Source organism: Prionailurus viverrinus, chromosome F1 (genome assembly GCF_022837055.1).
Source record: "Prionailurus viverrinus isolate Anna chromosome F1, UM_Priviv_1.0, whole genome shotgun sequence".
NCBI lineage: Eukaryota > Metazoa > Chordata > Mammalia > Carnivora > Felidae > Prionailurus > Prionailurus viverrinus.
Genome location: NC_062577.1, coordinates 9780951 through 9808732, shown reverse-complemented (window position 1 = coordinate 9808732; position 27782 = coordinate 9780951). Strand labels below are relative to the sequence as shown.

At 42.6% G+C, this 27782-nt stretch overlaps 1 protein-coding gene across 1 annotated transcript; it reads left to right on the top strand.

The window, feature by feature from the left end:
* Nucleotides 1–3886: 3886 nt before the first annotated feature.
* On the top strand, nucleotides 3887–25807 carry SELL (selectin L). The gene is made up of 9 exons (XM_047840728.1): nucleotides 3887–4039; nucleotides 4883–4964; nucleotides 7168–7554; nucleotides 8479–8586; nucleotides 12866–13051; nucleotides 14239–14424; nucleotides 15993–16121; nucleotides 20069–20087; nucleotides 24892–25807. The coding sequence occupies exons 1-9, from the start codon at nucleotides 4025–4027 to the stop codon at nucleotides 24908–24910; spliced, it is 1131 nt and encodes a 376-aa protein (XP_047696684.1). The 5' UTR covers nucleotides 3887–4024; the 3' UTR covers nucleotides 24911–25807.
* Nucleotides 25808–27782: the final 1975 nt, after the last annotated feature.

Below are 27782 nucleotides of genomic sequence, written 5' to 3'. Positions count from 1 at the left end.
AACCACAGCACGGATGCACTCAGTGAGAGGAACTTGGTGAGGGGCATGGTGATGTGGTCTGAGTTCTCTAGAAATCTAACTTGATATAAGGTCAGAATGTAAATGTATAGGAGAATGAATAAATTGCATTTTTTATCTGACCATTTCACTAAATAACTCTCCCTACACTTCAGAAACCAACGTTGGATGGACCTGAGGTTTCTTCCCTCCATCAAGGGCCCGGAACTCTGGTACACCATGTAGACAATAGTTCAAATCTGGAGCCTAAAGGTAGTTGTGTCTGGGTGCCAGATGACCTAAACTGACTTTCTGAAGAAAACCCTGGATTGGTATATGGTTTTCAAAGAAGAACAAAAATGTCCAACAAACCGTAGAACCACAAAGACATCCAACGAAAGAGTAAGACTGGAAAAAAAAGAAAGGAGATATGAAGTCTTTTCTTTCTTTTTTTTTTTTTTAATTTTTTTTTTCCAACGTTTATTTATTTTTGGGACAGAGAGAGACAGAGCATGAACGGGGGAGGGGCAGAGAGAGAGGGAGACCCAGAATCGGAAACAGGCTCCAGGCTCCGAGCCATCAGCCCAGAGCCCGACGCGGGGCTCGAACTCACGGACGGCGAGATCGTGACCTGGCTGAAGTCGGACGCTTAACCGACTGTGCCACCCAGGCGCCCCAGAAGTCTTTTCTTAGTAAAAGAAAAAGACACTTGTAGCTTATGACGGGTTCGTTTATCCATTTATTCATCCATTGGCTCAATTGACATTTATTGAATGCTGGACCTTCTGCTTCTGAAAATGTAGAGGATTGATATTCTGAAAACGCTACTGCTCTGATCTTTTGCATTTCCAGGTGGATTATAATAACCTGTTTAAATGAATAGCTGAGCTTCCAAAAAAGAATGGAACCCCGGAGGACAAAAATGATTAGGAAGCAGGCACCTGACCAATGTAAGAGCTTGTGAGCCAATGTGAGAACTTTAGATTTTACTCTGAGTAGGCTGGAAAACCGCCGGAGGGGTTTGAGCAGAACAATGGTCTGACTTGTATTCTCTCGTGCTGGGTATCTTCTTTCCCTCGGCTACCCTCCCTCGCCATCCATGCATTCTCAGGCCTCCCTGCCCTATGTCCCAGGAGGCTGGTTCCTGCAGACTGCATCACTGGTGGGCTGGTGCCTGATTGGTTTGACTAATAAGAGGCCCTACAGGAGATCAAAGAGAAAGAGGAGAGAGTGGTCAGCGTATGTCTTACTCAGCCTTTCCCTGCTTGGGTATTCTCTCTAGAAGCAGTTGCAACTCTCTTCCACTACAGCTCCTGATGGGCAGCCTTTCCTGTAGGGTTGCAATTCTCATTGGGTTCTGATAACACTGTCTCCTCCCTTGAATCTTCAGTCCCAGGGATACAGCCGCTTCTTGCTACTTCCAGTCCCTGGATGCCTCATTTTCTCTTGTTTATTTTCTTAGTCTTGCCCAGCCTATGTAAGTGGTCTCTCTACTAAAGGCTCTTCAGCAGGTGAAGTCTCCACTCACCAGGGGCGAATTCTGTTTCTGGCTGGGACCCTGAATGATATGCATTTTAACTGAATCACTTAAATTATTCTGTTGAAAACAGACCATAAGAGGAAAAGGGTAGAAACATGGAGTCTCGATGTGGGGGGCCTTTGCAATAATATAGATGAGAGATGATGGTGGTCTCAATGAATCATAGAATGGAAGCGATTGAATATTTTGATGGTAAAGCCAATAAAATTTGCTAACATATTGGATGTGATTGGTCAGAAGAAGAGGGAGAGCTCAGTTAACTCCAAAGCCTTTGGCTAAAGTAACCGGAAGAATGGATTTATAACTTGGAGAGATGGCAAGAGGCTTGGGAAGAGGAATTCAGAAGTTCGGTTTGGCACATGTAAAATTTGACAGGCTTTTTCAACAACTAAAAGGAGATATCCAGTGGGCATTGGGCTGGGAACAGTCCTGGCTGGAAATACAAATTTGGGACTCATCACCATTTAGATGGCTCTTCAAAGTTAAGAGGCTGGCTTGGATCACCACATCAGTGAAGGGAGAAAAGAAGAAAACAGCAGTGAGCTGGAGCACTGCTAAGGCGTGGAAAATGGAGAGATGAGGGCATATCAACAAACGAAACAGAGAAGGAACAGTCCATGAAGTAGGAGGAAAACCAGGGGCTGACTGGTGAAATAAGATGAGAACAGAGGGTTGGTTGTGCTGGCTTTAGTGAAGGGGAGGACCTTGGTGGGAGCAGTCTCAGGGAAGCGCTGTGATTGAAGATCTGATTGGGCAAGGGTCAAGGGAGAATTGAAGAAGACTTAGAAACACAAGTCTTAGACGTTCCTTCGGGCATAACAGTAGGCATATTGGCACTTCACAGGGCTCCTTGGCTCCAGGTTTGTCCCCACTTCAGCTTGTCTTCCAAGCTCCTAGAAGATGATGTGCAGCCTAATAATCAAGAGCATGAGCATCAGAACCAACCGGCCTGGGGTCCAAACCCCAGCTGTGTCTCTTACTAGCTTTGGGACTAAGCCCAACTTTCTTAAGCTCTCTGAGACTCTTTTAAAATGGGGGTGATGACAGTGCCTGCTGGTGAATAGTAGTACTTAACCTTCCTAAAGGTTAAATAAGGTGATACATATGGAGGGTTGAGCTCTATGGCTATTGCCATTGTTACTGATGTCTTTTAAAAAATACAAATCTGGGGGTGCCTGGGTGGCTCAGTCGGTTAAGCGGCTGACTTCGGCTCAGGTCATGATCTTGCGGTCTGTGAGTTTGAGCCCCGCGTCAGGCTCTGTGCTGACAGCTCAGAGCCTGGAGCCTGTTTCAGATTCTGTGTCTACCTCTCTCTGACCCTCCCCGTTCATGCTCTGTCTCTCTCTGTCTCAAAAATAAATAAACGTTAAAAAAAATTTAAAAAAAAAATCTGATTACGTCATAACTCTTACTTTCCATTGCCCTCCATAATATAGGTCCTAATTTCATATGAAGTCTAGTTCCTTCACATGTGACACAAAAAAAACCACAAAAGTACTCTAGGGCCCCAAACTCCTTAGGGTAAAAAGGTGGAGCTGCTTTGCTCTCTTTAGAGCTTAACTTTAGGAGGTGCCATTAATGAGGACTTCCACTAGGGGGCGAGCAAGGAAAGAGGGAGAAGGAACTAGACGTCAACCTGTCAGGTGAGCAGAAGTTTAACAGACATCGTAAAAGGGAAGAAAAAATAGGAAAAAAACAGAGAGGGAGGCAAACCATAAGAGACTCTTAAGTCTCTCTTAAGTTCTCTTAGAACAAACTGAGGGTTGCTGGAAGGGAGGTGGATGGGGGATGGGCTAAATGGGTGATGGGCATTAAGGATGAGCACTGGCTGTCATATGTTAGCGCTGAATCACTGGGTTCTTCTACTCCTGAAGCCAAGACTACACTGTATGCTAACTAACTTGAATTTGAATTTGAACAAATTTGGTCCGAAATGCTGTTTTCATTGCGTGATGTTTTTAATTATCTGGGGCCCTTTACCATGGATGGCCAAGAGTTAAGTGCAGTATTTATTCAAAAAGAGAAGAGAGAGAGATAGGGGGGTGGGGAGGAGAGAAAGAAGAGGAGGAGGAGGAGGGAGGGAGGGAGGGAGGAAAGGAAGATAAAAGGGAAGGATGGAGGGAGGGAAAAAGGGAAAGAAGGAAAGAAGGAAGGAAGGAAGGGAGAGGGGATGGAAGAAAAAATGGTAGGAGGGAAGGAGAAGAGAATCTATCAACAATGGTCAGCAGCTCTACTTTTCTCAGGGTATGAGAGAGGCCAGACTAGGAAAGGGGTGGGGAAAGACGAGTGAGAAGAGATGGGGGAAGGTAAGGGGAAGGGGAGGAGGAGGATGTGAGACTGAGTCAGGGAAATGAAAGAAAGCAAGCCTTTTTGGTGGCACTCCACGCAGCCTCCTGAAGCACAGCTCGCCCAGCCCAGCCGTGGGCAAGGACCCAGACGCCCTGGTGCTGAGTTGAGAGGCTGGAGTCCGGAAGAACTAAAGAAGGGATGAGCAAAGCCAAGGTGAGCTTTTCAGCCTCAGAGATTTCCAGATGCTCAGAGAGAAACCCTTGGGACTGCAGGGGCAGAGTTCATTTTTGGTTTTCACAAAGCCAAGAATTAAAAATCCTGAGTTAAAGAGTGCTCCCAGAATTTTTCTTCTCAGATGTACTGATCTCTCCTCATTGACTCGTTTCTGGTGAGAGTCTTGAGGAAGTACTCTCTTGTTGAAATGAGCACTTTTGCAGCTAAACACTGGGGCTACTTGAGAAGTGATATAGTTCAGAAAATACAGTTTTAAGGTGTACAGAACATTTGTGGTTTGGGTTGTGCAAAACGTGTTTCTTTTTTACTTGAAAGAAAATGAATTGCTTTTCTTCATCGGTGTCTGGCTATCCAATTCTTTTAAGTATTCGAAGCAGTGAACCATTATAATCCAGTGTAAGATTTTAACATTTAAATCTCAGACATCAATAGTTCATGAAGCATCCAAAAACACTTTAAAAATATACATATTCAATATCAAATAGTTTCATCTAATAGCTCAGCAGAAGGGAAGTAGAAAAATTGCTTAAATGTAGAAAAAAAATCAGAGTTGTAACAATCAGCAACCTGAGGCTAAAACGTGAAAAGAAAGAAAGAAAGAAAGAAAGAAAGAAAGGAAGAAAGAAAAGAAAGAACTTTGAGTCAGTTTTGAAGCAAATTTAACGCTACCTTTTCATGCTCATCTAAGAAACCTCTTACTTCAGGCAAGGTTAGTAAGAATATGTATTTTATTTTGAACTTGAAGAGAGTCGTAGCCATCTCCTCAAGGTGCTATCAACTTGGGAGTTAAGAATATAAATCTAACTATAATTTTCTTTGCAGGTATTTCCATGGAAATGTCAGAGAGCTCAGAGGGACTCATGGAATGTCTTCAGGTTGTGGGTCTGGACAGTGCTCTGTTGTGGTACGTTACAGTATTGATATATTGCTAAGCCCTTTTTCACTTACGTTTATTTTTCTTAAATATCCACTGGGAGCACACAGTCACAGGGAAGATGATTAGGTACATAGCTGTTAATTCTATCCTTCTGTGAACATCTTTTCCTTCCTGTCACCTTTAGTGACAGCCCAGAAACCTCCTAAACCTGCCACACCCTTGTTGCAGGGTCCAAATCCTAATAATACCACTAAAGTCTTAATTATGAAGAAATAAAGTCAATTACGAAATATCTGATGGCGCATTTGCAATCTGTACCAAATATTTATTTTTGTAATTTTTTTCTTACATTTATTTATTTTTGAGAGACAGGGAGAGACAGAGCGTGAACAGGGGAGGGGCAGAGAGAGAGGGAGACACAGAATCTGAAGCAGGCTCCAGGCTCTGAGCTGTCAGCACAGAGCCCGACGCGGGGCTTGAACCCACGAACCGTGAGATCATGACCTGAGCCGAAGTTGGACGCTTAACCGACTGAGCCACCCAGGCGCCCCAATCTGTGCCAAATATTTAGCACGGTACTTCTATTTTTATCAGTAGTTTAGTGTACATCAGTGTCATTTCTACAACTAAAGGGTGAGCTCCTTAAGGTCAGGCGCCCCCCCCCCCCCTCTTTTTCTTATTCTTCTCCCATTGGTGTGACAAGTTTTATGTCTGATTCTTGAAGACTCTCCAGCAATTGTTTTGAGCTTTCCCATTCCTAAGTAAGCTAATGTCTTCTTACCCCCTAGCTTGGATTTTCAGCTCTGGCCAAACAAATGTGCTTTCCTCTGTCCCTCACACATTCTTTACACCACGTCTGCCTCATGTCACCTGCAAAGCTAGTGCTCATTTCATTCAACAAACATTTTTTGAGTCCCTGCAACGTAGCAGGCACTGTTCTAGCACTGAGGAGACCCCCCGAACAAAACGATTTCTTCTCCTGCGAACATATATTCTGGTAGAATGCTCCTTCAAAACTCCACTCCAAATGTTTATTTTATTACACTATTTACTCATTAATCATATCTGGGATTTTTTTTTTCAGTTCTCTGTTCATTTCTGATATGTTTAATTTGATCAAGATTAATTATGTTTTCTTTGCATCTGTTCAGGAGGAATCCTTAGGAGACTCTAAAAATTGGATCCATGTTCTCTTTGATATTTCTCTATGGTTTTTGCCCTACACAGTGGAAACGCAGTAGATGTTTATGGCTGTGAAAATATTTACTGTAACGGTAGAACAGTGTTTCACATAGATCATACCGTGCTTAGAATGGCATATGCTACCACGAAGTCATTGTGTGTTTCTGGGGTTTTTTTGGTTTTTGGTTTTTGGTTTCTCCTTTTTTTTTAAGTAGGCTCCACACCCAGTGTGGAGCCCAGTTCAGGGCTTGAACTCATGACCCTGAGATTAAGACCTGAGCTGAGATCAAGAATCGGATGCTTAACTGACTGAGCCACCCAGGCACCTCTTGGTTTTGTTTCTTTAAAGTCCTCAGATTTGAAGCACCCATATGGTCACTAGACACGCTGGGTATCTTTGCGCACAGAACACGATCTAAATCAATTTCATAATCCTGCATCATTTGGTTTTGTAAATTATTCTTTTTAAAAAAACCCACAAAACATAGTTACATATATAAGGCTTGGGCTATGTATTAAGGCTTTCCCAGAAGCAGCTCTTCCTGTGGTAAAAGATTATCTTTTTGAGATGAAGAGATAACTAAAAGTATGTTGTTATTCCTATCCTTATTTTCTTCTCTAGTAGAAACATAAATATTGGCTTCTAAGAAATTATCCCAGGATAAAAAAGTGGATAGTAAATCTTCTGCATATAATTAACAGAAATAGAAAAGGAAATAAGAATTTCTAAAATACATTGGTTGAATTTCACTTGGAAGAATTTTGAGAAAAAAATTATGAAAATAAATCTAGGAAGCCACCAGATTTATCTAAAATAGAGCGATGCACAAAAACTATTGAATGTTACCATGAAAAGTAAATAGAAACCAAAGGTCTAGGTTCTACCTCAAATCTGCAAATGACTGATTCTATGACCCTGAGAAGGTAACCTATATACCCTTGAGGTCTCGGTTTCTTCACGTCTAAGTGGCGGGCCCAGCATGGATTCGTTCTAGATTCTTTCCAGCCATGACTGTGAGCCCGCATAGTTCGCATTGATGTCTTTCAGATTTCCTTGCACGTCACGGGACCGACTGCTGGACTTACCACTATTCTGAAACACCCATGAACTGGGCAAGGGCTAGAAAGTTCTGCCAAGAAAATTACACAGATTTAGTTGCCATCCAGAACAAGGGGGAGATTGAATACCTGGAGCAGACGCTTCCCTTCAGCCGCTATTACTACTGGATAGGAATCCGGAAGGTAGGGGGAACATGGACTTGGGTGGGAACCAACAAGTCTCTTACCAAAGAAGCGGAAAACTGGGGACGTGGAGAGCCGAACAACAAGAAGTCCAAAGAAGACTGTGTGGAGATTTACATCAAGAGGGCCAAAGACGCGGGAAAATGGAATGATGATTCCTGCCACAAGCAGAAGAGAGCCCTCTGTTACACAGGTAGGCGGTGGCCAGAGTGGGAAGAGTGGTGGCATGGATCCCAGGGGTTGTGGGCGGGTTAGGGAAGAAAGCAGTTTCTGGTACCTTTGGAAGTAAATCCAGTTCTCAAAAAAACAAAAATAAAAATAGAATAAAAGCATGTCACTTCTGTGTACGTTTGGTGTGGGAGGCTGGGTCCAACACCCAAAAAATGACATCTTTAAGTCAATCTGCATCAATATGACAAATGCATGTGAGAAGTGAGGCAGGGAAGCGGATACAGAGATGTGGGTCTGACCAAGAGCTCAGGCTCACACGCCCCCTCATTTCCTCCCTGCTTATGGTGGGGGGCTTTATGCTCGTGTTTTGTGCTTGGCCTAATCTCCCATAATTCTATATAATGAAATACTGCCATGTTTTGTTATCTGTGGAGGATGAAAATTTGTTTTCAGTTCCCAAACGGTATTTTTCCAAGTCATATTTCATCAGTGAAACATAGTTAATTTGATCTCTTGTACATTGGGCTCTCTACTGACCTAACAAGTTCTAACTTCTTAATCTTTCTATAATACTTTCTAAAAAGAGAGGGATTGTCAAATATACTGCAGAAATGGTTGGGGATAGGCCATCACTTAATGTACTTATGACATTTAAAACAAAATAATTCCAAGAGTTCAAAGTACATCAGTGAGTTTCCCCAGAATGTTAGAGAATGTTGGTGTCGGTAAATTCATTCTAAGTCTGTGGCTATATGGCCAGTATATGACATAAATAGAAAAATCCTGACCTATCTTTTGGTGCAAAAATGCTATGAAGGTACAAATAAGCCTTTCCTGCTTATTAAAGTAGTCTCAGCCAAAAGAGCTATCTGTATCCAAAGAAATGACTCTGAGTACTAAGAAGTAATCATGTTCAAATCATTTATTTCATCCCCCACCTTTAAAGCTTCTTGTCAGCCCTCATCATGCAGCGACCATGGAGAATGTGTGGAAACCATCAATAATTATACCTGCAACTGTGATGTTGGGTACTACGGGCCCCAGTGTCAATTTGGTAAGCCCCTTTTCTGTCTTTGTTTCTTTCTGTGTAAACTTACAGGGGTTATTGTAGCCTATAGAAGTCGATAGGGACAAAACAATACTAGCCATTCTGAGAAATGAGAAGTTTTTATCAGAAGGATAAGCTTGCACAATGTTGTTGCCTTTCCTGAAAGATTTCATAAGTCAGCATGAAGTTTCAATTCACTTCTTAGCAAGTCTTTTTTCAGTGCCACAGACAATACAGAGTTGGGAAAAAAGCTTTAAGCATGGTAGATTCCTGTTCTTAGGGAACCCAAATCCAGCAAATTGGTTGGACGCATTAGAACCCGGAAGTCTGAAAGATACATTGCCATTTATTGTTGGGAGGGTGAGTTACCCATTAGGTAATCTAGCTTTTGTATGTAAGCCTCAAAGTCATGCAGGGCATGGCTGAAAAGAAAAGTCCACGGGCTGCCTGGCTGGCTCAGTCGGTTGAGTATCCGACTTAAGCTCGGGTCATGATCTCACGGTTCATGGGTTTGAGCCCCACATCGGGCTCTGTGCTGACAGCTCGGAGCCTGCTTCGGATTCTGTCTCCCTCTCTCTCTGCCCCTCCCCTGCTCATGCTCTGTCTCTCTCTCAAAAATAAAATAAACATTAAAAAAAAAAGAAAGAAAGAAAAAAGAGAAGTTCACATAATGATACACAATATAGGTCAGAGACATATAGTAATAAATCCAACACGTTTATTTGGGCTGTATATTTTGGGGGATACAATGACAAATCTATTATAGATTCTGTCCATGAAGGATTTGCAATTAGCTAGTGGAAATTATATATGCTTATAATTTATTTTGATGGAAAGCAAGGTATAAGCTGGAAAATTAACTGCCTAATGAAAGAATATGGCCTTTATTGGATAATGGGAACCCACTTAGCATCTTGACACCTGCATTTGGGACAATTTTCCTAGAAGCAATGCAGAATACGGATTGGAGAACCAAAAAAAAGAAGATGGAGGGGCACCTGGGTGGCTCAGTCGGTGAAGCGTCTGACTTCGACTCAGGTCATGATCTCATGGTTTGTGAGCTCGAGCCCCGGGTTGGGTTCTGTACTGACAGCTCAGAGTCTGGAGCCTGCTTCGGATTCCGTGTCTCCTTCTCTCTCTGCCCCTCCCCCATCGTGCTCTGTCTCTCTCTGTCTCTCAAAAATAAACCAATGTAAGAAAAAATTTAAAAGAAAGAATATGGAGAGAATCAGTAGGAGTCTATTGAAATCATTCAGCGTCATGGTGGTAGAAACAGAAAGGAAAGAGTACGTAGACTCAAAGTCAAGGAGTCTTTGACCCAGTCAGCTCACTACTGAAAGAAGCATCAAATCATTTCGTTGTTATTGGGTGAGTTTCAAAACTATGGTTGAAGTATCTGGTGCACAGGATAGAAATTAGAAGAAGAGAAAAGCAATGTTTGTAAAGAATAAAGAATTAAAGCCAAGATAAATTTAAGTGTCAACCAACTGGTGACAGTCTAACTCATTTCACTTAATTCCTACTCAGTACTTTCCTTCACACCACTCCTGAAGTTTCTTTTTTATTATTTCTTTATTGATACTTAATATTTTAGTATTTTTATTTTATTTTATTTTATTTTAGAAGAAAAGTGCACATAAGTCCCCCACTCATGTGCACTCTTTTTCTAAAATAAAATAAAATAAAATAAAATAAAATAAAGGCAAAGAGTAAGGGAGGTAGGGAAAAATAAAGGGCAAAGAGTAGGAGAGGGAGAGAGAAACAGAGACAGAGACAGAGACAGAGACAGAGAGAGAATCCCAAGTAGGCTCCACACTCAGCACAGAGCCCGATGTTTGGCTTGATCCTATGACCCTGGGATCATGACTTGAGCTGAAATCAAGAGTCAGACGTTCAATCAACTGAGCCACCCAGGCGCCCCTGATCTTTAACTTTTTAATTCTTATAACATTGGCATGCCCATTTCACTCCTTTTTGAACATTTTACTCTTTTTTCTGTCTTAGCTTTCATCCTCTCACTCTTTTCTGGTCTTCTTTCTACCTATAATCATTTCTCCTTGGGTTTCTTCATAGGTTTCTTACCAACTTCTGTGGACTCACAGATTCATGTGAGCTTTGGACTGACAAATCCATTTCCAGCCCCGAACTCCAAATATGCTAAGCGTATCTTTTGGGATGCCCAAAGGACTGTAAAATCAATCGTCCCAGCCAGCTTTCTTTTTTTGTATTTCTTATCTCAGTATGAGGCACCACCATTTATATGGGTGCTCTGGTATGCAATTCTTACACCTCCCCTTACTTTTATGCAAAGTAACACACTATTCATTTTAACAACTTACTGTTTCTCTCATTTGCTTCCCATTTGTCAATTCTGCTACTACTGCCCTCATTCCTTCTAGACTATTGGATTCATTTCTTAGGCGAGTTCCACAGCTTTAAATTAGCTCCCCTTAAATATACTATTCATGCTACAGGCAGGCTGATCAATGAAAAACAATCAAACAAATACCACACGTATATCCACCCTTCAATTTCTACCTATCATTTGTCCTATAGGATGAAATCGAAACTCCTCAAGGCATAGAGAAATGCTTGATATACAGTAGGAACTCATTAAATCAAAGAGAAAAGATAAAAGCATTTTTTTCTTAGCTTCTACCTTTCTTTCTAATCTCATCTCACATATTCCCTTCCTCCTCCTTCCTCCGTGTAACAACAAAGTGCTTGTAGTTCTCCACCCTTTTCGTATGTGCTTTGTATTTCATTGACTTGCTCGTGGCTTTCTCTCTCATTTTGCACATGGCTAACAGACCAGTTCATCTTTAAGACATAGTTCAGGGATTGATATTTTTTTTTTCCAGAAAGCTTTCTTTGGACCCTAAGATAGGCTAAGTACCCCTGTTCCATGTTCCAGTAGGTCTGCATATTTCTTTCTTGTTTATCCCGCATTTGTTGAAGTCATCTATTTGCTTATCTGTATTCCCTGGTAGACGAGCAGCAGCTTGAGGTCAGTAAGTATTGTTTACAATTTAATATGTCAGATTGAGACTATGCCTGAAGTATATAAAGCACTTGCTTGTAGTCATGAATAGAATTGGAGAACATAATTTAATTTGGACTTGTACTGTATATGGAAAATATAAAAATTCTTCCAGTTCCTAAAGTCCTTTCTTCATTGAAATCTCAAAAGCAAGGTCACCACAATGGCTCAAATTGGATAAAGAATAGGACACAAGTGGGGCGCCTGGGTGGCGCAGTCGGTTAAGCGTCCGACTTCAGCCAGGTCACGATCTCGCGGTCCGTGAGTTCGAGCCCCGCGTCAGGCTCTGGGCTGATGGCTCGGAGCCTGGAGCCTGTTTCTGATTCTGTGTCTCCCTCTCTCTCTGCCCCTCCCCCGTTCATGCTCTGTCTCTCTCTGTCCCAAAAATAAATAAACGTTGAAAAAAAAAAAAAATTTAAAAAAAAAAAAAAAAAGAATAGGACACAAGAGTTGAAATATTTGCTCAAATGGCATGGTGGGGCCTAAAAATGTGAAGACTCATTTCCAAGGCTCAATTCAATCTCCTATGCCACCAGTCAGAGCAGGGAAATAGATACAGTTTCTGGAGAGGGCTGTCAAAATCAGAAGAACTGAAGGTCTGGAGCCGAGCTGGAGAGGGTAAAAACAGGATCAAGGCCAAGATGCTTCCTAAAGCTTCCCCACACTTTTCCCACACCTCCTGCTCCCAGCACTCTACTCTACCTAGGAGTTCTGATGTCACAATTATTTCCAAATCGAGCTGGTCATTCCCACTTAAACCTATCTAGGTTTAATAAGTCTCTCCTCAGGAGCACTTGAGTGGCTCAGTCAGTTAAGCATCTGACTCTTGGTTTCAGCTCAGGTTATGATCTCACTGTTCATGAGATCGAGCCCCACGATTCTCTCTCTTCTCTCTCTCTCTGCTCCTCCCCTGTTCTCATTCTCAAAATAAATAAACACAAACAATTATCTTTTCAGATAATGCCAACAATAAGAAGAAGACCAGCTGATGTTTAATTAGGACTTCCTATGAGCCAAGTTCACTTCTAAGTCCTTGACTTACATTAGATCATTTATTCTCCACACCAACTCTAGGAAGTTATTACAATTACCATGACTCCTCTTTCATAGATGAAGAGACTGAAGCTGGAAGGATTAGTTCACTTTGTGCAAAGGCATTTGGTGACCAAGTGCCAAAGCTAGGATTCAAACCCAGACACCAGGTGCTTTCCACACTAGCCAGTACTGTTTTTTTTCTTACTGCAGTGGTTCAGTGTGAGCCTCTGGAGGCCCCTGATCTGGGTACCATGGACTGTAGTCACCCTGTGGGAACCTTCAGCTTCAGCTCTCAGTGTACCTTCAACTGCTCTAAGGGCACAGACCTCATTGGGGTTGAGGAAACCACTTGTGGACCTTTTGGAAACTGGTCATCTCTAGAACCAACCTGTCAAAGTAAGTAAGTCTTCAGACTAGAGGCTCTGTCATGGCCGACTTGGGTTAACTGAGAAAATGCAGCAGAGACTTGTAAGGAGTCTCTGTCCTTTTCGGAACATAATTTAATCTAACTTAGATCATACTATGATGATTTTGAAAGGGATTATTGTTACTCAAATCAAAAAGAAAAACCACAAATAAAAAACAACAACCAAATACCTCTGAAACCATCTCGTGATACATACATAATTTTCAGTAATATGCGGCGTGATTATAGTGTACTTTTTACTTTAGTTTTCTCATCGTCATGGCACACATAGTCCAGATGAAACTCAGTTAAATGTTGATTGTTCTCTCCCCTCAGTAACACCTATTTTATGTGGTGTCTTACCTAACACCAACCAATTTCCTTCTCAGGGTGTAGAATTTTTTTTATTGTTTTATTTGGTTTATTCTTGAAATCATTTTTTACTTTTCATCTTCTATAAACTCTCAGGGGAATAACAACTGCTGTGAAAAACAAAAACACAGTCTCTTGATCTTTTTTTTCATTTGAAATATGGTGGGTTTTTTCTTCTTAGCTGTTAAAAAGACTATCCCTGTACAGGAGAAAACTGGTGACATCTGAGCTTGTGAAATTCTGGTTACGTTTTCTACATTTATGCATCTGACGCACTAATTTTAAGTGGTTTAATTCTAAAAAAAAACTATCAAAGTCATACTGAAATCATTGAATTAAATTGTCAAACCTGCTGAATTTTACAAGAGCTGAGTGAGTTGCTTCAGAGAATTGGGGTGTTTTTCAACACTGCTTGCTTTAGATCAAGTGAAAGGGTGGGAATTCTCTACATTCACTGAGGATACTCCATAAGCACTCTTGAGGCCAAGGCCATGTAGTACTTCCAGGAAGTGTTGGAGACCTACTGGACTGGAGCAGCAACCTGGAGCAGCCAACTCTCCCCTCCTCTCCCCACCTCCCCACCCGCAAGGGTTTTCAGTGCTCCTGGCTTCACCTCTGATATACAATCTCCATCATTCTCAAGAGTATAAAATCTGGAAACATTATCAGAACTAATTTTTAGAATTTAGAAATGTCTAGATTCAATTGGGTGGTTCCACAGTTGAGTGGAGCAGCTTTGGCTAAAAACCTTTGGTGAAAAGAGGGCCTCTACTCAGAAATATTGCTTTTTTCTTTTTCATGGAAGTGATTTCCTGTAAGCCTCTAATGGCACCCGATCTGGGAACCATGGACTGTAGTCACCCCCTGGCCAACTTCAGCTTTACGTCCACATGTACCTTCAACTGCTTGGAAGGAACTGAGTTAATCGGGGAGAGAAAAATTATTTGTGGACCATCGGGAATCTGGTCAAGCCCTAGTCCAATATGCCAAAGTGAGTAAGTTTGCCCCGATGTGTTGACAACTTAAAGAAGGAGCTGCTGGATGGGAAGATGGTGGGGAAAGATAGATTAAACTTTAAAGTTTTCATTTTGCTACCTTTATATGGCTTAAAAACAAATTTGTTCACATTAATTTACTATAAAATCCTTGGCTCTTCTTGCCTCTTCCTTCGATGACCGTCATTTCTGTTTTCAGCCAGTTTTTAACTCATCGTATCTCAACTCTTAACATCTAAATGCGCTGTCTCTGACTTACTTCTTTTATTTTCTGACTTCTTATGCATTCTTCCATTCCACTAAAATCTCACTTCTGTTAGTCCATTAAAACGTTTCTACAAAAGTCACCAGTGACCACCTAATTCCCCAAATAGTGTATACTTACCAATTATCACTAAGCCGATGCCTCCCTCATCTGTGTATGAGAAGGACTGTCTTCCTCATTTCCATACACTCTCCACTTGACACAGTGCCTGTGCTAAATAAGTTGCTAAATAAATGCACATTAAATTAGCTTATGAAAGAATAGCTACTCATGTCTGCCCCTGAGATCATCTCTACCAGTGGAAAAGTTTTTAAGTGGTAGGATCAGTAGAAACTACCAGAGAAGCTGATCTCTGTATGGCCCAGGGCCAGGGAGTGTGGGAGGGAACTGGGGAGAAGGCATGGGATCTGCAGGGGAGGATTGTGTATCAGGCTTATGGGACATTTCCTTTTAAGGCTGGGCCAGTGTCCATTTCCTCATCCTCATGGAGCCTGTAGACACCCTCTCTTTGGATCGTCTGGGAACTTGAGCCTTTTTCCTATGATATATTTGGGTGTGGGGGTGGAAGCACCTTGAAAGGGTTTGTCAAAGTAACACAAAGAATGGGGGACACAAACCCTATGCTAACGTGCAAAAATAAGTTTCTTTAATTGGTGGTATCGGAAGATAGACTTTTTCGTATTGGTATTTTTTCAATAAAAGTTCCCAAACGTTGACTCTTACAAGAGGGTACAGGTGGATCCATTTACTTATTTGTGAAGGAAGTGGGACTATGTAGTAGGACAACATCATTCAAAAGACAGTTCAGCATAGGTCCTCAGCATGTAAACAGCAAGTACATATGTTGGCCCAACTGTTTCAAAGGGAAAGCATTAATAGGTTCCCTTGACTGTTATGTCACCTGGTTAAGATGACCGGCTGTTATTTTTCCTGAAGTCATATTCTATGTTTTAGGTCTTCTCTGTGCAGCAGAGTCCCAACTGTTGAACAAGACCATGGAGATAAATACGATGGTGACCCCTTACTCAGATTTTTAGGTACTTCTTCCAGGAGTTCTGTGAATCGCAAATCTAGGGATTAAGAATTTTATAGGCACTGGGCTAGAGAAACTTGTCCTGTCTTTGCCTCTGCTGCAGAGTCATCATGGTCCTTCCCATGCCAGTTTCCCCAACCATCAACTGGCATCAAATGGACTGTTACCGGGAGACATAAGGAGGAACAAAAGCTAAGGCCATGAGATGGCACGAAGGATATAATGCTGTGGCCTCATGCTATGTGCCTTACTGATCTCTCTTTCAGAAGTGGACCAGAGTTTCTCAATGATCAAAGAGGGTAACTATAACCCTCTCTTCATTCCGGTGGCAGTCATGGTTACTGCTTTTTCTGGGTTGGCATTTATCATTTGGCTGGCAAGAAGATTAAAGAAAGGTATGTGAGTTTGCCTTCATACGAAAATAATACGACTCAAAGTGGATAAAAATAGGGGTGCCTCAGTCAGTTAAGCATCCAACTTTGGCTCAGGTCATGATCTCGCTCGCGGTTTGTGAGTTCCAGCCCTCTGTGGGGCTCTGTGCTCACAGCTCAGAGCCTGGAGCCTGCTTCGGATTCTGTGTCTCCCTCTCTCTCTCTCTCTGCCCCTCCCCTGCTCATGCTCTGTCTCTCTCTGTTTTTCTCAAAAATAAATAAACACTGAAAAAATAATTAGAAACAAAAGCAAAGTGGATAAAAGTATAGAAACCCACAGGAAATTAAGATTGCTAGATTGAACTGAAGCAGGATACCAAGTGCTGTGTTCTATAGACATCATTGCTGGGGATGTGGGAAACGGCCCATACACCCTTTCATTAAAACAAGGTGGCTGATTTGTGCTTTTCATCTGACAAACCTTTTAAAAACGCCTACTGTCTTCAAGGCACCTCACTAGTGCACTAATAGACAAATGAGACATTTTAATGGTTCTTTGCTCTTATTTAGTTCTGCAAAATGGATGCATAATCTCTGTCCCCTTAGGAGCCAGCATGTCTTTGATCTCAGTGCTACAGTTCCACTAGAAAATGAATCTAAGGTCCAATGAGGTTTTTAAGGCACTATTCTCCAAAACCTGAGCCATGTGCCTGTCTGGCTTCTGACATGTGGGAATTGCATTGTCCCTGGTTTTCTCCCCAGTGTGTATTCACTGAGGTCACAGCTCTAAATAAATGCACTGTGTATTCGTGCTTCCCTTCGCTCTGGCCTGGAGAAGAAAAGGGTATAAGAAGAGCTGTTTGAGAAGCTAATACCTGGAACAATACATGGGACGCCACCAGGGAAAAACAACCGTGTTACTCCCCTCACCTCCCTCCTGAGGATGTCCAAACCTTAGAGTGGGACTGGCTTCCTGGTTACAGATCCACAGTCTGTGGTAGGTCCTGGGTGTGCACTGCCACATTTGTCCAAATTCGCCTGGCAGAAACATTGAAGTCTATGAAATTCATGGACATTAAGCAGCTTTTAAGACATCCCTGCTTTAAGTTCAGAGGCCATCAGTGATCTCAAAACAACTGCTAACCAAATGCTCGGTGTTGCATTTCTCCAGAGTCAGTTGACTGACATTTTAATTTTACTTCCATCAATTAATTAGTATGGAGTCTCTTCAATGAACATGGTATATAAAGGCTGCCCCTCACCCATTCCCACTGCCAATTGCAGGAGTAGAATCTGCCAATCCCTAATGGTCTTCTACTATCTTTGGAATCTTTCATTCCAAATTTAAGAATCGGGATACTAGGTTAGTTTTATAACCAACCCAGAAAGACCATGGAAGCGGTCACTGTTGATGTGCAAGAACTTCATTATTAGCAGTTTAAAATGTCTTTGCCCCTGTTGTTGGAAATTCTGCTAAGATTGGATCCCATCATTTTATAATATGAGACTAAGTACTTAAGTATTCCACTAAGGGAAGAATGAGATTTTTCTCCCACCATTGATTATCCTTTCCACTGAGACTTCAAAATCTGACCCCAGTCATCCCTTTTTCCCTCCTGCCTTGGGTGATGGTGACAGAACTGAGGGGTAGAGAATGCAGTGCACATTTATATGCTGGCCTCTGGGATAGGAGGCTGGTATCTAAATAACCTTTGAGGATTTGGGGCTGTGAGTCACCTTAATAAGCAGGATATCCCCAAATTCCAAAGTCTCTTAATAAATTTTCGTAGAGAGGGCGCCTGGATGGCTCCATCAGTTAAGTTTCTGACTCTTGATTTCGGTTCACATCATGATCTCATGGTTTGTGGGATCGAGCTCTGCATCGGACTCTGTAATGGCAGCATGGAGCCTGCTTGGGATTCTCTCTCTCTTGCCTCTCTCTGCCTCCGCCCACCCTCTGAAAATAAATGAAAACAAAACTTAAAGAAATGTTAGTAGAATCAAAAGAATAGAATGCAGTCACTTGTATTTAACTGCAGGGTGTGGGGTGGGGGTTAGCTGGCTAAGGTGGTTCTATAAGCAGTGGTGAGAAAAGCAATGGGGTTGTTTTTAAATTTTTTACCTTGGAGTCATTTCTGTACAAGATCTCAAACTGATAACTTGAAAACTACATGCCCCTGCTGTGGGAATAAGTGTGGGGCAAACAGGAAACAGATAACGGGCAGTTAGGCTAGGTACATTCATGCCAGCAAAGAGAACAGAAGCCCCAGAAAGAGCACTGACTTTGTAGGAAAGTCAGGGTATCTTTAATGTAGCATTTCAATGGTCTTCATCTGTGGAACATCTTCTGATATTTCCGACCTCCAAGTGGCTCTGTCTTCCAAAGATTTTAGTTGTAAGTTAGTTCTTTGAAACATGAAGAATGTTTTTCCTACAGAAACAGTGTTAAGAGTGATGGGTAGGTTCCTGGGCTAACCCCTGAGAGCTTTTCTAACCATGTAGCTGACGCATTTACAAGAAAAAAAAGTTAAGAACAGTAAGTCCACATGTATGTAGTAGTCATCAACTCTGAGAATGTCCTACGTGTTGTGTTTCAGGTTCAGTAAGCTGAAAAAGGAGGACAGGTGAATATTTAGGACACAGTAGCTGAGGAAATGAGCAGAATCCTGACTCTTATCCTGTCCTCAGAACCTGTACTTTGGCCCCTGCCCTAGTTGTCTTGGTATCCAGACTTTAGCTCCTTTCTTCTGGAAGAGAAATAAATGCAGGCTCTAGAAATGTGTGCCCTCTGCATAGACTTATCTAGAAACACTCTGTTCCCCTAGATAATCATTCTCAGATGACTCATCACCATTGGCTCTGTTTGAAAGAAAGAAAGAAAGAAAGAAAGAAAGGAAGGAAGAAAGAAAGAAAGTAATGACATAATGAATAATAAAACTGAAGCAGTGATTTTAGGCCAAATCTCCCAAATCCTGTTATCAGCAGGGGCCAGAATCAGAGATCAGACTCCCATTCACACAGGCCTCCTAACACCACTGGTCTTTGAGGCTCTATTTTTTTTTTTTCTCTCTTGGTTGGAAGAATTCCCCACCTGAACCAACAACCCACAGGGTTAGAACAGGGCACGAAACTGAACACATGCCCTTAGTTCCTTTTTCTTTGAAAAGAACTCTCAGTAAGAACACTCTTGCTCATGTATTGGTATGTGTTTTGTTGTTCCTAAAAGGAAAATATTAAGATAAACAAACAGCCTCTGAGGTTAATTCAGATTTCATTCTCCCTGCTCAAATGCATCCAGCCCATATCATCAGCAGGCTGGATTTGGGAAGAAATGTTTAAAATGGTAAATTCTAACATTTGAAAGGTTTAAAAAAAGTAATTGGGCACTGTCCACGTGCTAGGCCCTGGCCTAAATACTTTGAATACATTTTAGTTTATCAACTCAATGAGAGGGAGCTAATTACCATGCCCCTTTCACAGATGAAGGGATGTGGCTTCAGAGGGTGAGTAGCTAATCAGAGGCACACTGCAGACAAGGTGGTGTGAGACGTAGGGACACATATTCTTACGATGCTACCAGCTAAGTCTGTTAGGGAGGAACCCGCAGGTGGGAGGAGATGGCAGGTGGGGAAGGGATAAACACGGGCATGGGGGTGTCGGAACTGACAGGCAGGCAAGTCAAGCTAGGCTGCTGTCTTTGTGATCAGCACCGAAGATGGGACAGAACCCTGAGAAGCACCTGTCCCAGTGGGTCTATTACGTCTGAGAATCTACCACTGTTTGAATTAGAACACTAAGCCAACATCTCAAACCCCCTTCTACACAGGTGGGGTCCACCCAACGAATGTATAATACATTTCAAAAGACAGTTTTGAGAGTGGGACTTGGCCTTCTCTCTTACTTACCAAGAAAAAAAAAAAAAGAATTGTCTACATATGCTGATGGTATTTTTCTGTTTCTTCTGTTTTTAGGTAAAAAGTCTCGGGAAAGGTAAGTAAGTTTCATCAGTGAGAAGTTTCCGCCTCTGTTGATCTTTTCTCTACCTTCCTTGAGATACTTCCTGTTAGAGCTAGATACCTTAACTCCTTAGTAACTATTTACATGGGGTCTCATTCAAATGAAATTTCCATATAGAATGATAATCCACTAGCCTCCCTTAAAAGCTGTGTTTTTGAAGTCTGTGTGTGTGAGTCGTTTTGTTTTAGTGCTGGTGGATTGGAATGAACGAATGAACACGTAGAGCCCTCTTGAGAAAGGGCAGTTATGTGAAGGGAGCTCTTTCTGATTGTCCCTGAAAAATTTTTAGAGGACTGGAAGCATTATGACATATCTCTTCTTGTCCCAGTTGAATGTAAGGGCAATACCAAATACAGTATTCAGGAAACATTCAATTGGTCAAGGATTTATTGAGACATTAACGAGTCCAGGCCCTGAGAAGGTATCATTCTAGACCCCCAGGCCTTCAGTGCCTAGGACAAGAAGGTAAATGACTACTGCTCTGATTAGCACTGACCTTCAGAAATGTGGAAGAGGTGGGGAACATTGATTCTACCTGCGGCTTCCCCAAAAAGGCAATTCTTTTAGCTTGGTCTTAAACCTCAGATTTTTTTCAGCTGGAGGAAGAGACCGAGAAGAGATGCAAACATGTGAAAATGCAATGGTCCATCTGGCAGAAGTGCAGAGGGCAAAACATTTCTTCAGTTTCTCAGATGTTTAGAGACTTGGAGAAGGAGAGTATAAGTAAGAAGAATGATGGGGATGGGGCTTTGGGGGCACACTGAGCACCCAGTTAGAAAGCCGAGCTCCTTTAAAATGCTGGAAGAAGCGAGATGGTCCCGGAGAAGGTTGGTTGCTTGTTCAGACAACCACGCTACCAACCACAAATTGTTGTGAAGAAGTTCTTATGAGTTCAGTGAGCTGTAGCTCTGAGTGCAAAAGAGAAACTGGGGAGACATAAGACAACATGAGCCAGATCATAGACTAATTTATAAGCCATTTGAAGGAGTATGGATTTAATCCTGAGGTCTTTGGGGTAAAGCAGGAGAATGTCAGGCTAACATTTGCATCTTCTGAGGATCACTCTGCAGACAGGGGAGTAGGGGGAGCCTGGAGGCAAAGAATTGTTTTGGAGGCATTTAAAGTTATTAAGTTAAAGCTGATGGTGCTTATCTAGAGAAATGGCAGTGAGGTTGAGTTAGTTCATGAGGTAGAGGTGAAATCAACTGAATATGGTTATTAATTGGCTAACCAAGAGAGAGAGAGAGAAGAATCAAAGAAGTCATCGTGGTTCCGATCGGGGACTGGCAGATGGTTACTATCAATACAATACTCTTTACTGAAAAGGGAACACAAAAGAATGAGAGGTTTTGGAAGTGAAGGTCATGGGTTCAGTTGTGTCGGTGTTGAGCTTTAGGTGTCTGTGGCTCACCAACAGTTGACTGCTTCTATCTGTATCACAGGAGCCATCCAGGGGCCAGAGAGTGGATTTGGGGGTTCTCACGTCCCTTGAGGTTAGCTGCTATTTCGGGAGCAGGTACAGTCATCTGGGGAGAGCGAGGAGCAAGGAGCGGGAGAACAGAAGAGGACGTGGGAGAGAGGGCAGGAACAGGGGTAGCATCTATATCAAACAGGTCAGTGAAGGACAAGGAGATGGGGAGGGGTTGCCAGAGAGGCAGAAGGAAAATGAGGAGAGTCTGGGTCACGAATGCCAAGGAAAGAAGGAAACAGAAGTGGTTTCGAGTGACTTTGGGAGAACCAGTGAGTTCCCACTGGATGTAACGAGGGTATCTGCAGAGTCTGTTGTCAGGGTCGAGGTCACGGAGGACCTCTCGTGGCCAAGTGTCGAGGAATCAGTGGAGATGAGGAAGTTGAGGCAGAAAATGTAAGCCATCTCTTTTTAAAAACTTGGCTAGGGGTGCCTGGGTGGCGCAGTCGGTTAAGCGTCCGACTTCAGCCAGGTCGCGGTCCGTGAGTTCGAGCCCCGTGTCAGGCTCTGGGCTGATGGCTCAAAGCCTGGAGCCTGTTTCCGATTCTGTGTCTCCCTCTCTCTCTGCCCCTCCCCCGTTCATGCTCTGTCTCTCTCTGTCCCAAAAATAAACAAACGTTGAAAAAAAAAATTATAAAAAAAAAAAAAAGCTTGGCTAGGAGATGAGATCCTTAGGAAGGTAACTGGATGAAGAAATCGGGTCAGTGGATGTCCTTTTATTCTATTTTATTTTCGTGCCCTATCTTCCATTCGACAGTGTAGATGGGGTCCTAGACCCTTCTCTGGGCTGGGCTCCTTATCTCTGTGGGCAGGAAATCCACAAGATGTAAAGATTTCTTTCATGCTCACACCCAGTGAGTGAAAGTCTTTTTTGGCACAATCCACCCCGAGCCGTTTTCTGGTCACAGGAACCACTAATTTTTTAATTGCCACTAGATGGAAGCAGATCAATTCAATTTTTTTTAGAAAACCTTGGGGGACAGGAAGAGAGGCTGACAGGAAGAGTATTAGCATTAAGTGAATTACCACATTCGGCTAATTGCCGTATGAAGTTTAACGGCTCGCTGACTTTGACAATGAATCAATCAGTAGTTTTTTATTAAATACTCTTGTGTTGGAACAATGCTAAGCTTGACTGAGATACCAAGAGGAGTGAGTCCATGACCCTGACCTCAGGGAGATTATCATCTAGTTGGGTGGCGAAGACAGAAAAATAAAAAAATTATATATTTTCAGAAAAATATAAGGCAGAGTATAGTAATGACTGGCGAACTCTGTGTTAAAGGACTTTGTCAATATAGAAGAAGCTTGGTGATCACAGAAGATCTTATAAAGAAGGTTGACCCTGGTTGAAGAATGGATAGGGTTTGTGGGTATGGAGAGAAGCAGGGAGGACAGACTACAAGGAGATGATGGAAGCATGGTATGGCAGCAGGGATATGACAGGATGTTCAGGTGCCAGCAGCTAGAACTATCAAGAGCCAAGGGTGTACAGGAGGCATAAATAGAAATTGGAAGGGAAGGCTGGCCCCATCGATATAGGTCTTCAAATGCGTCACCCGATGCTAGGACTAAGCAAAGAAGTATTATTTGCCCAGATGCCTTGCAACACCTCTCATTTATTGATCAAGGTGACTTTAATTCATTGAATTATAAAATTTTAGGTCTTGAAAGGATCTTCACGGACATGATGTTCACTCTCTTTATAACTGAGCTAATGAATAACTTTCCTATGGGCCCTGAGAGAGTGACATAGTTAAAATAATTATAAACATTTATGAAACATTAATTCCATGTTGCACACCTCTCTGTGAGTTTTGCATGTTTGAAATCATTAAATATCGCCTGCCAGCTTGTAGGTGGGGGGAGGTGCTATTCATATCTTCATTTTACAGGTAAAGGAAGAGAGGCAAAGAGAAGTAAAATATCTAGCCTGAGGTCACTGAATAAATGGCAAAGCTGAGATTTGTACCCATGTGGATCCAAAGATCCTGCTTTTAATCCTTACACTTCTAGAACTCAGGACTCTCGACTCCAATGATAAGAGTTCTAAGTCCCAGACACCTGCTTTCCATAGTGATGTGATAATGATTTCACCCTGAAACCATGTGTAATGGCACCGAGGAAGGGTGGGATGGAAGAGGCAGAGTGTGTTTCTAGAACAAGCCAAAGGTAAAAATGAAAACCATCACATTAAACACTGAAGCTCTTTTTTGGTTTTTTTTTTTCGTTTGTTTGTTTTGTTTTTTGTTTTTAAGCTCTGCAGCCAGCTCTCATAGTCTTTTGTGTTCATTCTTATTAGGTCTTGGCTGGTGAATGACCAACTCCTGGGGCATTTGTGGTTTCAATTCTTGCCGGGTTATTTTCACTCTTCTGCAAACTGGTTCTGTTTACCACCTCATTTGGTTTCTAGTGTCTAAATTCTGCCTGGGTAAAAGCTACACCCAAGATACACAGGAAGATACGATGCCAACCTCAGTGGAGGGTATATGTGAAATTTTGTTTTCAGAAACATTTTTATCTCTGTATTGGCAAAAGCACGTTTGCAGCTGCTGAACTGTGGTTTACCCTGGCAGTTCATCATGACAGCAGAGTCTCGGAATTTGCTTCTCCCTTTGAAAGGTGCTATTAAGACATGCCCTATTTGGTTCCCTTTCCCCTACCCCTAGCCCCCTCCCCTCCAAGGATGAGACAACTGTGCCACACACACACACACACACACACACACACACACACACACACAGTGTCATTTGTGTCATGAAACTAGACTTGTCACTGCCTCCCTAAATCACATCCCTCCAGAATCAAGCATTTAGAATTACCACCACACCTTTCATGAGTTTTGATTTTTCTCAAATTTCTCTTTCCTTTTGAGCATTGTCGTCTTCTACTGCTCACTGACTTCCATCGTCCAAAATCTATCCCAAATGCCCTTCGTACTCATTTGATCTAAAGACAAAGCCTGTGCCCCCAGAAGTGTCTCCAGGTGTGGCCCACGGGCCACCGGCAGCAGGAGCAGGGATGATGCGGAATCCGGGGCACCGCCCGGATCTACCGAATCGGAATCTGCCTTTTAACACCACCTCTGGGCGGCAAGCAGCTGCAAGTGTGACAGATGTTGCTTTAGGGTTTTCTTCTTCTTCCTTTGCCTGAGTGAACGTCCTGTGCTCGTCCAACTCACCTGAGAGGCATTTTCTTCACTCCTCTTCCGACTTTTACACCGAATATCGCCCTTTACTACGAACGCTGTTAAATTTTGCAATGTGTAAGGTCCTGGTTTTAATTTACATTCTCTTGTTTTCCATTCAGCGTGGACGATCCGTATTAAAGCACCCTCTGTAAATGAAAATTCTCGGGATCCTAACGCCTCACCGGATCCCCCAAATCCCTCCCTGAAAAGTTATCGCGCGGTGGTGTCTCCTGCCCTGAAGATGAATGTGTCGCCCTCAGTGCACCTGGAAAGATCTCTGAGGAACCGGCAGCAGTTTCTGCTCCCTTTGCGCCCCTCCCCCACCCCCTTGTGGTTTATATAGCGCACTCTGTTACTCTGTTTTTCGTGGAGAAACGAGATCACAGGGGGGGAGAAGATTGCTGGGGAATATAAAGATGCCCTATTGTGCTCTCTGTCTTGCACCTACAGGCTCGGTTTTGATGCAAATCACATTTTATCTCCAGTCTCCTGTAGGGGTCCATCCTTAGACATAAGCTCATCAAATTGATGTTGTCCTCGCTTTCCAACGGCAGCAAAGTAGTGGGGTTCTGCCCCGAACAGAAAAGGTCCTGCCACGTGCACGGTAGCCTCACCTCCTCTGTACATGGAGGCCATCCTCTTTAACTGCCTCCGGCCTCCCCCACCTTCTTCGGCCATCCCCTCTTCCCAGTTGGCTGGTTTCCACACATAGCATCTCATGGGCACCAAACGAAAAGAGAGAGGAGAGAGACAGCGAGACTGCACTGGTTTTTTTGTGTTTTCTGGCTTTTGGTTTAACTCGTTTTATTAGATCCACCGAAACATCTTGTACTCGGTGCCTTTTAAAAAATGACCACTATATTTTTATTAAAGAAACATCCCCAGAAACATCCCCAGAAAGACTAGTCTTTCATACTAGGCTTGTCACAGCTAGTCCAAACCTGTGGCCTCCTGCTGCAAGATTAGTCTAGGTTTTGTGCTTAAATAGTCTTTTTTTTTTTTTTTTTTTAACATACAGTTTTGTACTTAGTCTTTCTAAAGAAAATGTTGCCACGGGGCATCTGGGTGACGCAGTAGGTTAAGTGACCGACTCTTGATATCAGCTCGGATCATGATCTTGTGTTCGTGAGATCGAGCCCCGTGTAGGGCTCTGGGCTGCCGTCACAGAGCCTGCTTGGAATTCTCTCTCTTGCTCTCGCTTTGCTTCTCCTGTACTCTCTCTCTCTCTCTTGCTCCCAAAATAAATAAACAAATAATAATAATATAAATGAATAATGTTACATAATCTGTTATTTAGAAATTTTCCATGGTATGTTTTCTCCCAGTGAAATTCTTCCCTCCTTCAAGGCAGAAATTGTGTCACATCCCTGGACAGTCGAGCTTATTCCTTGACATTCAGTAAATGTGTGTTCACATAAGTCAGGAAGAGCTTATGGTGTGCTGTCGATATAAGCTGCAGAAAACCCTCTCTCCATGGCATGATGCTCATCTAAGGTCAAGGGCTAACTTCTCAGCAGAGACTAGGGGCCTGGTAAAACCTAGTTGGAAACACCTTTCTGCCCCATGGCCAATAGTGCTTTCATACAAATTTGTACACGCTATGAGAATGATTTTTTTGGTGCTGATTATATTTTCCTTTCTCAAGTCCATCTCAGACTCTGCTTTATAACATGGGCTGTTGCAAAAATTCCCCATGTTGTACACTATAAATCCAGGCTATCCCATTCACATTCATGTAGTTTAAGATACATCCCCTCGAGTTGTACAGTGCCCATCCTGCACAGACTCACATGGCAGCCCTGACTGCAAGGTCTTTTTCGTCTAAGACATCAGGATCAAAGAGCCCACATGGTGGTTACTTCCTGGGGATAAGATGTGCGTACGTTGAAAAACACAGTGCTTTATTTAAACCCTAAGGCTACGATGTGATCTTAGGAATTATCTCGTGCTATATCCTTAAACAAAGATTCATAGCATTCATAAGAAAATAAATAAGGGTTCATAAGATAAATTTCCCCAAAAACCTTGAGTTTGACCTTCCTGAGACTTGGTTTCCTGTTTCCTTACGTATAACATAAGAATGAAAGATGCCTTGTTTACCTTGCACGGTTATTGCAACGGTTGAGTCAGGTATGATATTGTTTTCTGAACTGAACCTTAAATGGAGATTGTTTTCCACCCAAATCTTGCCTGTCATGCTTTGTAGGTGCCTGTCATGTGGTGTAGGATTCTGGATTTTATGCAAGGCCCCGAGCAGAAGCAGATATGAGAACTTGTCCTGAGATTAGAAAGCAGAGGGTCCTTCATTTGTGTCCAGGTAGGAACCCAGCACTCCGAATTTCACAACAGCTCAGCTCTGCTACCTGCACGCTTGCTGGGATGACACAGAAAGAAGGGCACGGGTTGGGGAGTCAGTCCTACTCAGTGGGAACCCTGTCTCTGCCTCTATGGTGTGACCCTCCAAGTCATGGTTAATGAATTTCTGGTTTGCTTATGAAATGGGGCTGCCATTATCTTCCTCACACAGTTGTGCCCCAGATTCAATGAAATAACCCCTTTCTCTCATAACCCAGAACACCAGCTTTTATGAAATTGACAAGGGTCCAAGGGACACAGAATTATCCATTCCTCTGGATTTGTTCACCAGAGCTCATTGAGCCTGGGCTACAATAATTTAGCTTCCTGCAGAAACATTTCATTAAATGGATATTTAATTTTTTGACCTTAGCTCTGATAAGAAAAATCTGTCACCCGAGTGTCACACACTTCCCTCGTATGCCCTAGTTTTCACCCCTTGACCTCCCCAAGACTGTGCTCTGTTCTTTGGCACAGGCTGAAACAGACCTAGCTCCATGATGATTTAATGAGAAACAAGGAGTCAGGTAAGAATCTTCATATCCAAATCATACTTTGGAAAATTAATAGAGTTATCCTTTAGATGTCTATCCTCTTCCCTCTCAAAGATCCTATTCTCTTCCAGCTGACTGTATCTTCATTTTGTCTTTTCCCC

What these genes read in the sequence shown, in the direction of transcription:
- SELL (XM_047840728.1), top strand. An exon ending in TCTAGAACCAACCTGTCAAA is followed by an intron (nt 13,052 to 14,238) that starts GTAAGTAAGTCT and finishes TTTTCATGGAAG; the next exon opens with TGATTTCCTGTAAGCCTCTA. An exon ending in CCCTAGTCCAATATGCCAAA is followed by an intron (nt 14,425 to 15,992) that starts GTGAGTAAGTTT and finishes TCTCTCTTTCAG; the next exon opens with AAGTGGACCAGAGTTTCTCA.